Here is a 16,075-nt window from a genome sequence, read left to right as displayed (position 1 = left end):
AGTTGAACCTAAGACTTCGACTGAATTCGCACTTAAGATGAACAATTTGGACTCAAAACACTTGAGACATGGCTTTATAGTGATGGGTGTGGCTAAGGGATACTGCAGCTATGAAACCATGGCAACCAACAGACACAGCACACCTGAGCCTTTTGTCAAAAATTGTACACATACAGTAACACAAACAAAACCTCTGGCATAACAACAAAATTTGGAGACAGAAGGGCAAAAAGAGCAAGAGATTTGAGACTTACATGCATCCTTTGTGGTGTGTGTGTGTGTGTGTGTGTGTGTGTGTGTGTGTGTGTGTGTGTGTGTGCTTACTTCAACTCTTCTTTCCACTCCAATGTAGTCAGCCTCTGCAGGGATCAGCGTGTGGAGCTCCGTCTCGTAGGCTCCCTCTCCTTGATTCATCGCACTGATGGTCAGCATCACCAGATTGTCATCTCCTATCACCAACTCCGAGTGGTCCCTGTGTGTGTGTGTGTGTGTGTGTGTGTGAGTATTTGCAGAGAAAGTAGTGTTCAGAGAACATTACAGCAATTCTGTCAAACTGTTCTTAAAACTTTGCTGTAATTGGTTAAAATAATCTCCAGGTCATGCCATGTATGTACGATTAAACATTCTAATTTTTAGAATTTGAGTCAGCTGCACGGAATGCGGTACCATTGACCCCCATTTGTGTGTGTGTGTGTGTGTGTGTGTCAGTCAATAGAGGGTGACAGGATGTTTGTATAGCGCTGCCATGGAGATATCGTACAGCTGGAAACACTATAGAGAGGCAGGCTAATTTGAACACACACACACACACACACACACACACGCACACACACACACAATGAACAAAACTATAATGCACGAGCAATAACAGATCTCTGGTGTGTGTGTGTGTGTGTGTGTGTGTGTGTGTGTGTGTGTGTGTGTGTGTGTGTGTGTGTGTGCTTGTGCGTGTGTGTCTGCAGCATTGCGTGCTTAGAGGTTGAGGTCAGAGGGCGTGGCCGTGTCAGTCTTACATGCTGGCAGAGAGCTGGAGGTCGGGGATACAAATATTGTCGTCACCACAGTCCAAAAGAATGTAGGCCTGAGAGGAAGTGGGGCACAGGGAGGGAGATGGTCATGAGGAAATGTTTTAGGTACACTGCACATCATCATAATCAAAGCAGAAATAGAACAAGTGGGGCACAGCAGGATGGAGGTCCTGTACACACACACACACACACACACACACACACACACACACACACACACACACCTGAGTTCTGCTATCCTCTGCTTTTACATATTTTTGGCTTTCTCCCTGGTTATACTCTGTATCTGTGTGTTGTAATTAAGCCGTTCAGACCTGATGCTACACGGGTATTTCCTAACTCATGTATTTTTTGTTGTTGTTGCATTTTTGTGTGTGTTTGTTTGCTGTTTGCACTGTTGCGGCTCCCCTGTGTTTTGTTTTGTTTTGTGCGTGTTTGTCTTTTCTCTGCTTTGTGTAATTCATCCACACATTTTCTGTTAAATTGTATCTTTTGTCCGGTCTGTGCCTCTGTCCTCATGATAGATACTGGGCCAATCGGTTGTTCCTCATTCAGCATGATCTGCGTTATGTCGCTAACTTGTACAGCACTACAAACTAATTAAAAAGAAGAACTGGTCCACATCATTTTAGGTGTTATGTTTTGATTAATAAAAACATTTAATTAACAGAAGGATCAAGTAGCTCTAATGAGTAGCTGTCACTGGTTCAAACCAGCCCCGGCTGAATGATCCTGCTGTCAGTGGGGCCTCTGGTCTGTTTGATATGTACACAGTTTAGCCGGGACAGAAGGTCTGAGTATCAAATGAAAGGTTAACTATGACTGTCCCCCCCAGAGGAATGCACATTTCTTTGTCATCAAAAACAGAGTGGATTAGGGCTCAGATGAGGTGGCTGGGTTTCTACTACACATACTCACATGCTCTTGGAGGAAGGTGTTGCTGTAATGGTTGAGGACAGGTGGGAGTGCTTGGCCCTGGGAGGGAGGGGCTAAGCTGTAGTTCAGAGCCAGTGAGATGGGACTCAGCTTGTCTCTGAACTCCTCTTCCTCCTACGAAGAATTAACAGAAGGAATTCCAGCTAGTCACTTGTGTTTGATTAAAAACCTGGCAACCTGAGCCCGAGTCTTCTGACACACATCCTTCATTAGTGTGATTTGCTCACTTTCAGGTAGATGGTGTAGCTGAGGCAGGCGTGTGGACGGCTGCGACCCAGCGTGAGGACCCCTGTGTGCTGCGACTGCTGGGTGTCCAGGAAGAGAACTCTCTTGACCCCTCCCCTGGTGCCTTTCAACCAATCCAGCTGCAGCTCTGCTGTCAGATCTGACCAGGCAAAGACAGACTGGATGAGAATAAGAAAACTCAAATAACTTTCAGATGAATTCCTGGTGGTGGTTTGTGCCTTCAGCTGGGTCTGTTTCACCTGACAGAGCACTATCAGACAATTTACGATTTGGTCTGTGTCCTATTCTTGTTCCCTCCCTTGTCCACTCCGAACAGCTGCCTCCCAGCAGGAAGCTCTGATAAGAGGTACGACAAAGCTGACTACTGTCCCACCCACTGTGTTTTCCCCTCTCGCTTGCCTCCTTCATCACTCTGTGTGCGGCTGCTTACCTACAGAGCTGGGGATCCCTATGCCGCTCACTGCTGCGCACACATCCACCTTCAGACTGCGATGAGACAAGACAAGGGAGAGGGACGAGGTTAGCATGCAGTGCAAGACATTAGATGAACAAACGTGAATAAAATTGACTGATTGTGACATTTTGGGTCTGAGAGAAATTCTTCAGGCATCCCACATGTGGAGCCATGCAAGAAGAAGTGTGGATATTCTAACGAACCCTTAATAAAAAAAAAATGAATGAAATTTCTTCATACAGACTCACAGAAACGCTTTGCACATGAAGACGGATGACATCCTCGGAGTTTGTCTTTCTAAAAATGTTTATAAAGTAAAGAGTAAAGTAAAGTCATGTGCAGTCGTGTGCCAGTCGTGTGCCTGTAAACCTGTCCTATCAGCATCACAAGCCTTTAGAAGCATCCAGCCAAGTCACAGAAGTCTCATTTCACTCACTACGTTTGTGGCAAAAACTCACTCACCGGTTCAAATTTCACAACTACTTTTACAAAGGACATACTCCATTTTTGAAAATGTAAAAAAACTCTCTTTGTGTTATGAAGTGATGTTCTGTCTCCAGCTTGATTTATAGAGGACATACAAGCAGCATTTCTGGTGATACACCTTTGCAGGCTCCCATCCGCGTTCATTAATCTCAGTACATATGTCGAGGTTCTTGACACATTATGCACACAAACATTGAGATACCACCTAAACAACTTACTACCCATTTACAAATAATATTGCAGCAAGAATAGCTCCTAATGATTTGGTAAACCACTAACATAATTGGGAAGAAAACAGAATTTATTTAGATTTTCCACAGCTTTCAGTATTCTGTGAATGTTGTCGCATACAAGTTAGTCCAACTAAACAATTTACTCATTTCAATCTCTGTCGATAGCCGTTTATTCTGATGTGTAGTCCAGGCGGGAAACACTGCGGGGGTCCCTGTGAGCCCCTCCATTAGACACAGAGACATGGGAGACTGGGAAATAATTCTGCATTTCCTCTATTATGTGTTTATGAATGTGTGTGTGTGTGTGTGTGTGTGTGTGCGTGTGTGTGTGTGTGTGTGTGTGTTATCATCTCTTTAATCAAGAACAGGAAAGTGACTCCCACACAGGGAGCCCAGCGTTGTTAATATCCACCAATCTGAGGAAGCACAACACTCCTCATCCTCGGCCGTAGACGAGGAGGCATGATTTCAATGACTTCACGGGATTATTGTTTGTTTGGTTTTAGCTCACAAACCCTAACAACCTAACAGCAGATGTTGAGGATGCTTGTATGTTTGTTAATAATTAAGATCCTAATTATGTGACTTGATAACGATGAGCGCGTTTGCTCGCGCTCTAAATGTGTGTGACGCAGATGTGTGCAAAACAAAAATACCGGTTTCTATTTTTAAAAATTGCTCCTCTATGTCATTTTAACCTCTCCAGGTGGTTGCACGTGTGTTTAATGTAAGCGTGTGTTTCTCATGTATATAGGTGGGTGTGTCCTAGAGTGGCTCTAATAAGCACTGTGTGTCAAACCTAAATGTATGCAGCACCAAAATGACCCCCATTTTTACCAAAGGTGCACAGCGCTGGTGCCTGCTTCATCCTCTATGTAATTTCCCCCCTGGCAAAATGCGCCACACACACACACACACACACACACACACACACACACACACACACACACACACACAGCAAACCCTGCCTGCAAACATGCACATATAAATCCTGTCTCGCACTTCCCTTGATCCACTTAATGAGTAAGCACTTCTAAGGCTGGTCATTAGCTGTCCCTCCTTCTCCACCACTCCTTCATCCGCCCCAATCCAGATTGTGACATTTACACATTTACAGAGCTGCAGACAAGTCAGATTTTCTAAAAACAAAGAAAAGAAAAGAAAAGAAAAAAGTTTTCCTCTTAAACACAACAAATGCTTGTTACGACTATAACAACTGATTTGTTTGGCCTCTCGCCTTTCACCTCTGGTTTGCTCTTCTTCCATCGCTCCTTGGCATGATCACATCTGTTTTTTCTGTTCTGGTGAGGTGAAAAGCCCTCTACTGTAGAAAATAACTTTATGAGAGCAGAGAGACTAACACCTTTTAAAACATGCAGTGAAAACTTGTCCAGAAATACAACAAGGAATGTTCCAGTGTTGTTGAGGGCATGAGAATAGCTTCTTTGTGCTGCTTGTGAGTGGTGGTAAGTTTTTTATTCAGAACGAACATGTTTAATTCTCTGAGTCTGTATTCTGGTTGTTTTGATTTGTACAGTGTTTGTGAATTTCAGCTTTCTTTCTAAACTTTTGAAAGGTAACCTGACACACCAGATAGTTTGTTATATGGATCAATCTGAAGGTGTTCCACAGAAACAGTTTGGAAAAAAGGACAATGAACTCACGCAGAACCTGAAGCCAACTGGTAAAAGAGCAAAACACCTTTCCCATTGGCAAAAGCTTTCAGTGACATTCTTCCCTCTTCTTTCAAAGAAGAAACACTCTCCAGTACTGGTATAGCTGATGCTAACATGGCGTCTGCACTAAACTCTTCAGAAGCTGCCATTGTTCTTTTGAATGGACCTTCACAGACCAAAACCACGCCCCTACCTCCTCACAGGATGCTGACTGGCCAAACCACTTTCAGTGTGGACAGGAGTGCATAACTTGAAAGCTGAAGATGAATTCTCATGTGATCTCCCAAATCCAGCTGCCTACTGAGGTACGTATAGATATCAAGATGGTAAAATCATCTTTCCTTGTTGACTGCTGACTGGCTGAGAAACAATAGAAAGATAGTTTAGAGGTGAAGCAAGCGTGCGAATCGATACAAAAATAGAGCCGGGGAGAACATTTTTTCAAACAAGCCTCCCAGAGGCGCCCTCATCGGAGATAATTAAAAGAATCAAATATTCCCTTACTTGCATCACCCCCAGTTAGGAATCAATCCAAGCCAGGACTTCAATCTGTATGCACCAATATTGATGGCAGCTGTTCTGAGTATTTTAACAAACATCAAAGACTAAATAGTTCAAAAAAATCCATCTGCATCAGCCATTTCCTTCTTGTTCCAGTAGCAATTACTGTACATAAAACATAGGAAAATATCAGCATATACTAATATTATATTAATGATACATAATTGCACATAACAGTTTGGCCTATGCGCTACAAAATGAGCTACTATATCATGTTTGGATCAAGTAGCGGTGCAGCTTGAAAAGTGGGTTTGAAAACTTTATTCTTTCATCCGTGACGGCTATGAAATATTTTTGGATGTTTATTCCTGCATATGAAAAAACACCTCCATGTGGGTTGAGACTGGCAGTTGCATCTCTGCTTCTTCCACCGTAGAGGAACCTTCACCGGTCACAGAGCTGTTTGATCCTCTGCATGTGTACATTTGTCTCAAAGCGTATCTGATTTCATATCCCTCAACTGAAACCCTATGGCGAAGCACTGTTTTTGAAAGAACTCCCCTGTTTAGAGCTTTTTTTTTTTTTTTTTTTGTCAATCCGACTCAAACCTGATTCCCTTTTTTAGCTGCTGCCAACACTCACACACCACGACACCACCATGGCAACTAGCCCACCACACTTCTCTTGTGTAAATAGTCCGACAGCGATTCCAGTCCTAATAAGTCCGGACCAACAGCAGACTGTGGCGAAGCAGCAGGAGCCTTTAGACTCTAAACTGTTCAAAGCCAGCCTGCTACCCACAGGAACAATAATATAATCCAAATAGGATTATACGGTTTCAAATTAATTGCAGAGTCCCATAAATCTGTATTTACAGGTTATGTGAGTGCAGTTACAGTAAATAGTGCATTTGACACACAGTCATTCAAACCTTGTCCTCTTTGTCTGGAACACAGGGGTGAAATATTTGTCACATCTGTCAGTGAGCGTGTGTGTGATTTGTGAGTGTGTATACCTTACACCACATACCATATTGTAATACAGACTAAGCAGCAGTAGGGTTTCTGGTACAGACCTGGAGTTGACTGCGGCAGTGGAGCTCATTAGTCCCATGTTTATTTTAAACTTTGATCCTTTTAACATTAAATCATTCACACACACACACACACACACACACACACGCACACACACACACGCACACACACGCACACACACACACACACTTGGTTGTACTGCAAAAGCCTCCCATGTAGATGATGCAAAGTTGTTTTTTTTAGTTTTGATTTATTTATGATTGTAGTGTTGATGGACATCAGAAAGTATTAAATGAGAGAAGTACAAATCAGTTTGTTCTCCTTTCTCACTGCATACTCGCAAGTTAAAAAAAACTATTCAAAGGAGCTTTGCCACGAGATGAACTGCCTTTCTATCAAGCATCAGAAACACACAGGGAGCCAGGTTACACAATCAGTGCAGCAGAAAGCAGCACGGAGGGCAGTGACAATTGAATTTATGGCAAAGATGAAAAAAGCAAATTACCAAATTCACCTCAGGTTTGTGTTCTTGACCATCAGAGCTGATAGATATCGGTGTGTACTGTGGGGTCACTTGACCCGGGATTAAATGAACATCAAATTTGTTCCTAGATGACACAAGCCAGATGTTTGCTGGTGTTAACAGGATGTTTTTGGCCAGTAAGAATGGGGCTTTGCTCGGTTAACTGTTAGAAGGGCACCAGAGCATTTGTTGGTCAACGTTTTGTATCATAAAGAGCATTAATTTATCCAACTCTCACAGGAAAAAATGACACAAAGATTTGTAAATTTTAAATTTTAACAGCAGGTCTCAATAAGATTCTGATACTGTATTTCTATTTTTTATTTTTTTTAAGGAAAGTTCTAAAAATGGCAGTCTTACATTGTAACAACACAAGCGAAGACCTCAAAACTAGGAATGACCACTAGTGCCATTTTCTAGAAATCAGCACCGGCAATTTCCATTTGTTCTGTTCCAGGAGAAATGAGCTGCATTTAAACTGCTTTCTTTGCCAAACTCCGTTCTCATCCAGGGGAAAATATGCTATATTGGTTTTGATTTGCACGCATTTTTATACGCAGAAAAAGCGTCTTATGTAAATGGCAACCAGAGGGACCATCAGGTACCTATAGAACACTGTGTATAGTATAATAGGAGCAGGGGGGCAAAGCCTCTTACCAGGTAACCATGTTATCAGTGAGGGGCAGGTGACACTGACGGTCATCAGGATTAAGGATGCGAGGAGTCAGGATCATCGAAGCCTCCACAGACACCACAGCTCTTGCCCTGGAGACACACACACACACACACACACACACACACAAGTTTAATGCAGCCCAAGGATCTTGAGAGTAACATAGGATTTTAGGAGAAGCCGTTTGTGCTCTTAAAACAAACTAGAACACCTTCAATTACCTGTACACAGACACTTCGCCTGCACCGAACGACCCCACGATCAGATCTGAGAGAGAGAGAGAAAGAGGGAGAGACAGGAAATAGAGGGCTTCAAAGAACGCCACAGATGGGACTGATTTCTAGGTCTCCAGCAATCTTCATCAAGCGCAGACTTCTCACATTTAATATGCACACGTACACATGGTGATATAAGATGAGATTCTGCTATCAGCTAAGTGTATCTCCCACTCATGACCTGCTTCAGTCTAAATTCAGGAACAGAACATGTTAATTTGTGTGTTTGCAATCTGTGCGAGAGGGAACCCGCGCCGCATTCCTCCGCCATTAGAACCTTCACCTCGTTCCAATCACATTTTGCTACACAACAACTTTTCCCAACAGCGTGCAAAGCATCTCGATGACTCCTAATTGCAAGCAGCAGACGCGCCTCAGCAGCGGAACCTCAGCTATACATGATTTTATTTGTTTTCATGGCTTTTTAGTGATGAACACAGATTTAATTGGCTTTTAGAGTTTAAAATAAAGTCGATGTTTAATGGGTACGTGGTTAGGGGACATACCGATGAATGAAAGCTGCACACACGCCTGTGCGTGCACACACACAAACATACACACACACACACACACACACACACACACACACACACACACACACACACACTGAGTCAAGTGCTGATTAAAACAATCTGAACTGTATGGAAAGGCACTTAATGGATATAAGCAGCCACCACAGCCAAAACTGAGTTATGGGAATCTTGAGACAGATGAAATAACATCATGCTGCTCAGAGAGAGGTAACTGATGACAATTTTTTCATAAAATAAAACTAACACAACATAGAGATCAATGAAATAAATGAACATCAAAATGACCAAGAGCCAAATATTGCTTTAATCGCTGACTAAAAACATAAAGAAGAGGTAAAAACAACAGAAGTTGACCTGAGCGATGGATCGATTCCTAATTTTCTTGTTTAAATGCATTTTCGTGTACCTTCTGACTAAATTTTAGCAAACCAGATTAAAATCCTGCAATAACCTGCTGTGCAATGACAGTGAACTTGTGCTCTTTTCCTGTTGTTTTGGTGTGTCTTTCCTCTCCTGCGTATTTAAGAAGAAGGGGACTAATTGAATCTGAGGGAGGCACATCTGTTTCTGCCTCTGGCTGCAGTCAGTGAGTCCCCCTGAAACCACAACATTAAACATTCCGACCCTGTCCCTCCTACCCCAGGGTGCCTCGCTGTGTCGCTACGCATCTGTGTGTGTGTGTGTGCGTGTGTGTGTGTGTGTGTGTGTGTGTGAATCATGTGTGACAAAAAAAGGACCTTATGATGGTGGGACACAGTGTGAACAGTTAAAGAAGTGATGGAAAAAGAACAGAGAAGGAGGAGGGAGGGCAGAGGATTGTGCACTTGGCCTTTAAACCACAATCTGTGAAAGCCATCAGAAGCAAGGTGAGCTCCCAGCAGATGGAGAGAGAGAGAAAGAGAGATGGAGTGGGACCACCACCCTCTCGTCCAAGTTCCTCTGTCCATCCCACTGTTGGAGCTGTGTAAACAGGACATTTAACTCCCTGACTGCCATTGCTGGGTCTATGTGAGTTGATACAGTGGTTGCCTGTATCCCAACCTACAAAACCACTGCATGACTGATTTGAAGACAGGGCACCTATGGGGTTAGGTGTGCGTGTGTGTGTGTGTGTGTGTGTGTGTGTGTGTGTGTGTGTGTGTGTGTGTGTGCGCACGCATGACTGCACTAGTGGCTAAATCAAATAATAGCCCACTTTCCTTTCCATGTCAATCTCATTTCCTTACATAAGAACGCGTGCCTGCCACTGCTGATTTGAGGTTAGAGTGTGTGTGCACAGATACACTGAGGCGTACTACCCACACACCAGCGGGCCGAGACACCAGCGCATACGCTCAGTAACTGAGCTGCTCCGGCTGATGGAGCCCATCTCGGGCTGTGAAAACACAACCTCCATCCAAAGTTTAGACAGACTGTCAAGCTGTCACTGGCTGCGGGCTCTGACTGCCTGTTAGGCTGCAGGGGACTGGCCTCCATGATGAAAGGTCAAAGGTCAATGGCACTCAGTGGAAAAGAAGGTGGTTTTAAGAGAGACGTAGAGGACTTCTGTATTCTTACGTAGGTGGGATCTGAAGGCTCTTCAGTAACTTGCTGCCCCATTACCATCACAAACATCAGTATATTTTATATTTTATACAACATTTACATAACTATATATTCCCTAGTGATGTGTCATGATCCCTGTTTCGTGCTTCCTGTTTTATTTTGTAGTCATGTCCTGTCTTCCTGACCTCCTTCCTGTGATCACCTTATGTGTCTTACCTGGGTGATTGCACCACCTGTGTCTTGTTTTCCCTCATGTATTTAACCCCTGTGTTTTCCCCTGCTCACTCTTGGTCCATTGCGTTTAGTTTACGTGTTGCATGTAGTATTGTTGCGTGCCTTCCTGTTAATGTTGAGTGTCACTAATCAAGTCTCAAGTCTCCAAGCCTACAGTCGTCAAGCCTACAGGTGTCTGTCTCCAGTTGTCAGTCCCTAGTCGTCAGTCCCAAGTCGTCAGTCTCCAGTCATCAGTCGTCAAGTCTCAAGCCTACAGTCGTCAAGCCTACAGTCGTCCGTCTCCAGTCGTCAAGTCCCAAGTCTACAGTCATCAGTCTCAAGTCTCCAAGCCTCCCTGTCGCAAGCCTCAAGTCTCCCTGTCTCAAGTTTCCCTGTCTCCAGTGTCCCGTTATCAATAAACCTCTTTTGTGCACCGTCCTACTCAGTCTGCGCTTGGGTCTACTTCCCCCCTCACGCACTATACGTAACCTGATGAACAATAAGACAGAAGTGTAAATCTGTTGCCCGAATTAGACAAAGCTGAGTAATAAATTTTACACACTCCTAATGACCAACCTAAAGACCCCACACCACCACACAAATCAACAGTCCTGACATGTTGCCCTGTGACTCAGCAAGTCTGTGTGACTGACGGCTAAAATGTTGTCAGTTTTTGACCTTTTACCCCCTGGCTGCACCTAAACTACACCCAGAGGGAGTCTGACCTTATTCCAATACGTAACTGACCCTCAACTTAACTCCATCAGACTGCTGACCTCCACCTCGCTATATCGCTGTATGTGTTGAGTTTCTTTGTGCACTTCTAACAATCACGAGAACTGAGTGAAAATCAAGTAAAAAATGTGCAACGGTTACATTTCCTGAAGCTCAGAGTACAGAGGAGATCAATGGAATTGAGCGTCGGGGAATACGTGGAACATGTTAAAAGAACATTAAAATGATGTTAAAAAAGAATATTCAATGACATTTCAAGGACAGAAAACACAAACCTTTCTTTTTGAGGTTGAACATATATTGTTTTGAAAGTTTCTGACAGAAACTGAACTTGATATAAAATTGTGTCAACGTGTGTTATCAATGTATTTTAGTTTTAATATAACAGCATTCAACTGTCATTGAAATGTGATAATGGCCAGTTTTCATACCGAGGAAGTTCAACCTCATCTCCTGCACATTCCTTCTACTTCCTGCTGGATGCTATCAAATCAAAACACAAATATATGACCTCACCCTTAATTATCAGCTTAATTATTTCTTCTCTCTGCGGTTCTGCACCAGTAATAACATGCAACATTGACGGGAGCAACTGGAGGCTCAAGCCTGTGCAGATGCCTGTGTAGTCCCCTCGTAATGCTGATCAAACATCTCTGGTTCCTTTGAACAGTGTGACTTTACTACCCCACTAATGACACTGCCGTGTGTGTGTGTGTGTGTGTGTACCTGTGTTCGTGAGTGCGTGCGTGCGTGCACGCAACTCACTTCCGTCTACCGATTCTTTAATGACAGACGACAAGAGCAGGGCACTACACATTTGTGTATTTATACAAAGAGTGTGTGTGTGTGTGTGTGTGTGTGTGTGTGTGTGTGTGTGTGTGTGTGTGTGTGTGTTGGCTGAAAATTCTGCCACCCAGAATCTTTCTTCAAGTACTTCCTCCATCAACTCAACCTGTAAGTCCTATTTGTGTGTGTGTGTGTGTGTGTGTGTGTGTGTGTGTGTGTGTGTGTGTGTGTGTGTGTGTGTGTGTGTGTACCATAATTCCAAATCTGTATTTGCTGCCTGGCCCACATTCAACACAAACACAAATACTTGCTTGCCACCAGTGAAGCTGATCACAAACCACACAAGTTAGCATATGTGTGTGTCCTTCCCCTGACACACCGTTTGCAAAATGAAGATATCTGTTATTTTAGCTCAATTTAAAACACAGGGACAATGAAAGTAAAGTAAAGAGAAGTAAAGAGAATGTAAAAGTAACCCAGCAGTGGAAGCACAAAGCTAGCATAATGTTGAGGGCAGAGTGGATCCAAATCAGGGAGAAAATAAGCTAGTAAAACAGTCATTTTACAGAGCTACTTCATTTAAATTGCTTTCTTCCTAGAACTAAATGTGTGTGTGAGTGTGTGTGTGTGTGTGTGTGTGTGTGTGTGTGTGTGTGGGTGTGTGTTTGTGAGAGAGAGAGAGAGAGAGAGAGAGAGAGAGAGATTGTGTACAAACAATTTCTCAATCATACAAGAATCACATGGTTTAGATGTCTAGAAAAGTAAGTTGATGGCACTTCCAGTATGTAATTTGATTGAAAACTGAATATGGACTGGCAGACGCAGCATGTGGGTAAACTATTTTTATGCTACTTTCTCTCCCTAAATCTCATGTTTTCTCTAGTCATTTAGGAGGGTAAATCTCTACAGAATAAAAGCGGCATAAATGACTTTAGCAGAGAGGAGAGCAAAAGCAACACAAGAGGACGCAAGGATGATGGCGGAGGAGAGGGGAGTGATGAAATGTGGAGGTCAAGACTGAAGGAGAGGGAGGCTGTAATAAGAGGAGCTGGAAGGAAAGTGGAGGAATGCAATGTTGAGTAGCAAGGGATTGACGTGTTTTGCGTGGGAGTATTTACCAGGGTACAGATTATTGTCCAGGTCTTGGCCGCCTCGAAGAGTGAATCCGTATCCAGGCAAGCTGCTGCTGAGGGTCGAGGCTGCTCTCAGCTCCTGGCTCAGACTCAGGCCGTGTGCATTTACATCTCTGTTGCCGTTAAAGATCAATACTCGGCCTCCACGTTCCTCTCCTCCGAATGGACAGCCCACCGCCACGTCTGCGGGATCACACACACACACACACACACACACACACACACACACACACACACACACACACACACACACACACACACACACACACGCACACACACGGTTTAGACATCAATGAGGTTAAGGTCCCCCTGAGGCGGAAGCAGAGGAAAACCTGCACCAGAGACTTTGTCATGGAGCTTCTTGCGTCATAATGCATTTTAAATCTTGCCTCTTGTCTACCTTTCAGACACTCTTTCATCACTGCGTTAATTTGTGGTCACTCATTCGTGGTGTTTTGCTCTACACGGGCAACTATTGTTTGAATCTCAAAGCTACGAGTTTAGCACGTGTTGACATTAAGAAAGGTGATAACGTAGATGTTTGAACTGAGATTGTAATTCTTTTATTTTTATTACAGTTAGTAGCTCAGCCTTGAGGCAAAGACCAGATTCCAGGGGGTTGTTTTGTCTCTCCATCAATTTAAATTTTCTATCACTTCAACATGAACCCAACTTCATCTGGGATCCTGACCAGATTTCTCCGCAATACCTAATAATAACCCAACTTGAGACCTGAAACGAATGAAAAAAGAATCGCTAAAGACTTGACTCTGGAAGACCAGACAAGTAACGCTCCATAAATCCAGGCCTTATCACTTCTTCTTCATTCCTGTGTGTGTGATGATTACACAACCACGGTGCTGGCCGGCGTGTTGTTTTTAACTTCAGGGAGAGACAGGTTTCCATCTGCTGCCAGTCTCAAAGATGAACTAACTGTCTCTTGTCTAGAGCTCTATATATACAAGACTCACAGACTCTTCTAGGTCTTGGCAGGAAAGTGAAAAAATATCATATTTAAGAAAAAAAAGATCAAGTATAAAGCAACACACATGGGCCGAAAAACACCCAATAACCCCAAAACAACACAGATTTAACATGCAGCACCTGTCCAGATATTACAAGTCATGGTTTCACTTTATTATATAAAGATGGTGGGCGTGTCATTGAATCTCTTACCATACCTGTTTGTGTGCACTGACCTACACAACAGTTTTACCGTCCAAGCACCTCTAGACATCCTGTTTGTCCCCCCCCCCCCCCGTCACCTAAACAACTGGTTCCACATGAAGCTGATTGTGCAGTTGAGAGGATAAATGCAACCATGTGTGTGTGTGTGCAAGTGTATACATAAGCCTATTGGATGCATGTCTGTGTGTCTGAATGTCTGCATGTGGGTACGAGGCAGTGTCAAAAAAAAAAAGGAACATATTTTCCTTAAAAAAAAATTATATAATGTTAAGAACCCCTCTGTGGGCACTGCCCAACAACATGCAACAACATGCCATACAGTGCAGACGGGACAGGACAGGATCAGGCTGACTCAGGAGAGACACCAAGCCAGTGCTGGTTGACACAAGTATAAAAAAAAAAAACCAACCCAAACAAAACAAGAGCCAGCAGAGCCAAAGGTTTCAACAGCTGATTCTTAACTGAGCCATGAAGATGAGAGGAAATAGTCTGATGAAGAACTTCTCTTCGCGGCTTCTGCAAGTGATTATGCACAGATGCAAAAAAAAAAAGAAAAAAGAACGAGAGAAAGAAAAAAAGAGCTGGTGTTCAGGTATAGTGTAACACGCAGCGGTTTGACATCGTAGAATAGCTTTTTGAAACCCGGATCATCACGGGTTTCACTGGTGACTCTGCTGCTGCTTAATGGAATCATGTGCAGACGGGGACGTCATTAGATTAACTCTCTACGAGTCACCTCCATGCACGAGAGGCTCCATCAGCAGCAGCAGGCCTCCCGAGACCCTCATATCCTGACAGACAGCTTGATGTGATTTATGCGTCAGGTCAGAGGAAGCTTCAGTATTGATCCACTGGTTATTGATCTGATGGTTAAAGGATTTAACAGGGTACAACACACTTTAACATAATGTGAGCATGAATGAGTGAAATCAGTGGGCTGATGTCATCCCAGGACCAGATGTGCATCCATTCATTGCAGTGGCATGGTTTTGGTGTGTGTGTGTGTGTGTGTGTGTGTGTGTGTGTGTGTGTGTGTGTGTGCGCGCGCGCATGCGCACATGCGCCTTTGCCAAATCAATGCTAGGATCAAAACAGGCACAAAGAAGTGGTATTAACTCTGGACTGCAGGACAGAGACTCCCAGATGATTTTATCTCAAGGCACATCTGGAGAGTTAAAAATAACTAACACACATGCATTTACACATGCACGCACACACTCAAACACATGGCCTTAACCCTGAACATCACTGGAGGAAACAAGTTCACACAGACAACCTTTCATCGCAGCACTTCCTGATTGGCTGAAGAGCTTTATGTTATTTCAAACAGGAGCATTTGCAAGGATTTCCTCAGCAGCCAAAGACAAAACAGTCCACCAGGCACGGGAAACACAAAAAAAGAATAGTCTCCATGGAGTTTACCTGAAAATATCAGTCCCGGATAGATCGACAAAAAGTCTAGTTGAGGTTCATTCACTGACACAAAAGGGATTTTGTCAATTTTCCTCATCTCTTCATCTTTCTCTTGCGTATTTGTTTGTCTCAGATGAATTTCATCTGGCTTATTTTTTTGTGTATCTTTTCTTTTCACCTCAATTTACCCTCTCAGCTTACCGTTGTATCCATCCTGGTTGATGTCTCCCAGGGCTGCTATAGCTGTGCCGAAGCGGCCAAAGATGTGCGTCCCAGTGAGAGCGACAGGTTTGGAGAAGGTGAGGGGGCCCTTCTGCAGGTACAGGTAGACCCTGCCCACCTCTCTGGGCTTGCTCTCCATCTCTCTCTCCATGTAGAGAGGAGCTCCAACCAGAACGTCATCCATCCTGAGGACACAAGTTATTGTTGTTGAGCTGCTCAGAGACACAACCAACACATTAAGA

General features: G+C 43.6%; 1 protein-coding gene across 1 annotated transcript in view; it reads right to left on the bottom strand.

The window, feature by feature from the left end:
* Positions 1 to 16,075, bottom strand: part of itga8 (integrin, alpha 8) — a 41,735-nt gene that overhangs the window by 11,114 nt on the left and 14,546 nt on the right. The window contains exons 12-20 of the mRNA XM_086218590.1: positions 15,813 to 16,018; positions 12,996 to 13,193; positions 8,012 to 8,057; positions 7,775 to 7,882; positions 2,641 to 2,696; positions 2,192 to 2,349; positions 1,947 to 2,078; positions 1,014 to 1,081; positions 325 to 472 (exon numbers count right to left, since the gene is read on the bottom strand). Coding sequence (XP_086074716.1) covers positions 325 to 472; positions 1,014 to 1,081; positions 1,947 to 2,078; positions 2,192 to 2,349; positions 2,641 to 2,696; positions 7,775 to 7,882; positions 8,012 to 8,057; positions 12,996 to 13,193; positions 15,813 to 16,018 — 1,120 coding nt within the window. The remainder of the gene's footprint in view (positions 1 to 324; positions 473 to 1,013; positions 1,082 to 1,946; positions 2,079 to 2,191; positions 2,350 to 2,640; positions 2,697 to 7,774; positions 7,883 to 8,011; positions 8,058 to 12,995; positions 13,194 to 15,812; positions 16,019 to 16,075) is intronic.

This window comes from Aulostomus chinensis, chromosome 11, assembly GCF_037954235.1.
Source record: "Aulostomus chinensis isolate RoL2024-O1b breed Wild chromosome 11, RoL_Achi_v1.0, whole genome shotgun sequence".
Taxonomy (NCBI): Eukaryota; Metazoa; Chordata; class Actinopteri; order Syngnathiformes; family Aulostomidae; genus Aulostomus; species Aulostomus chinensis.
Note: the sequence above shows the minus strand (reverse complement) of the source record. Positions and strands in the feature narration are given on the sequence as shown.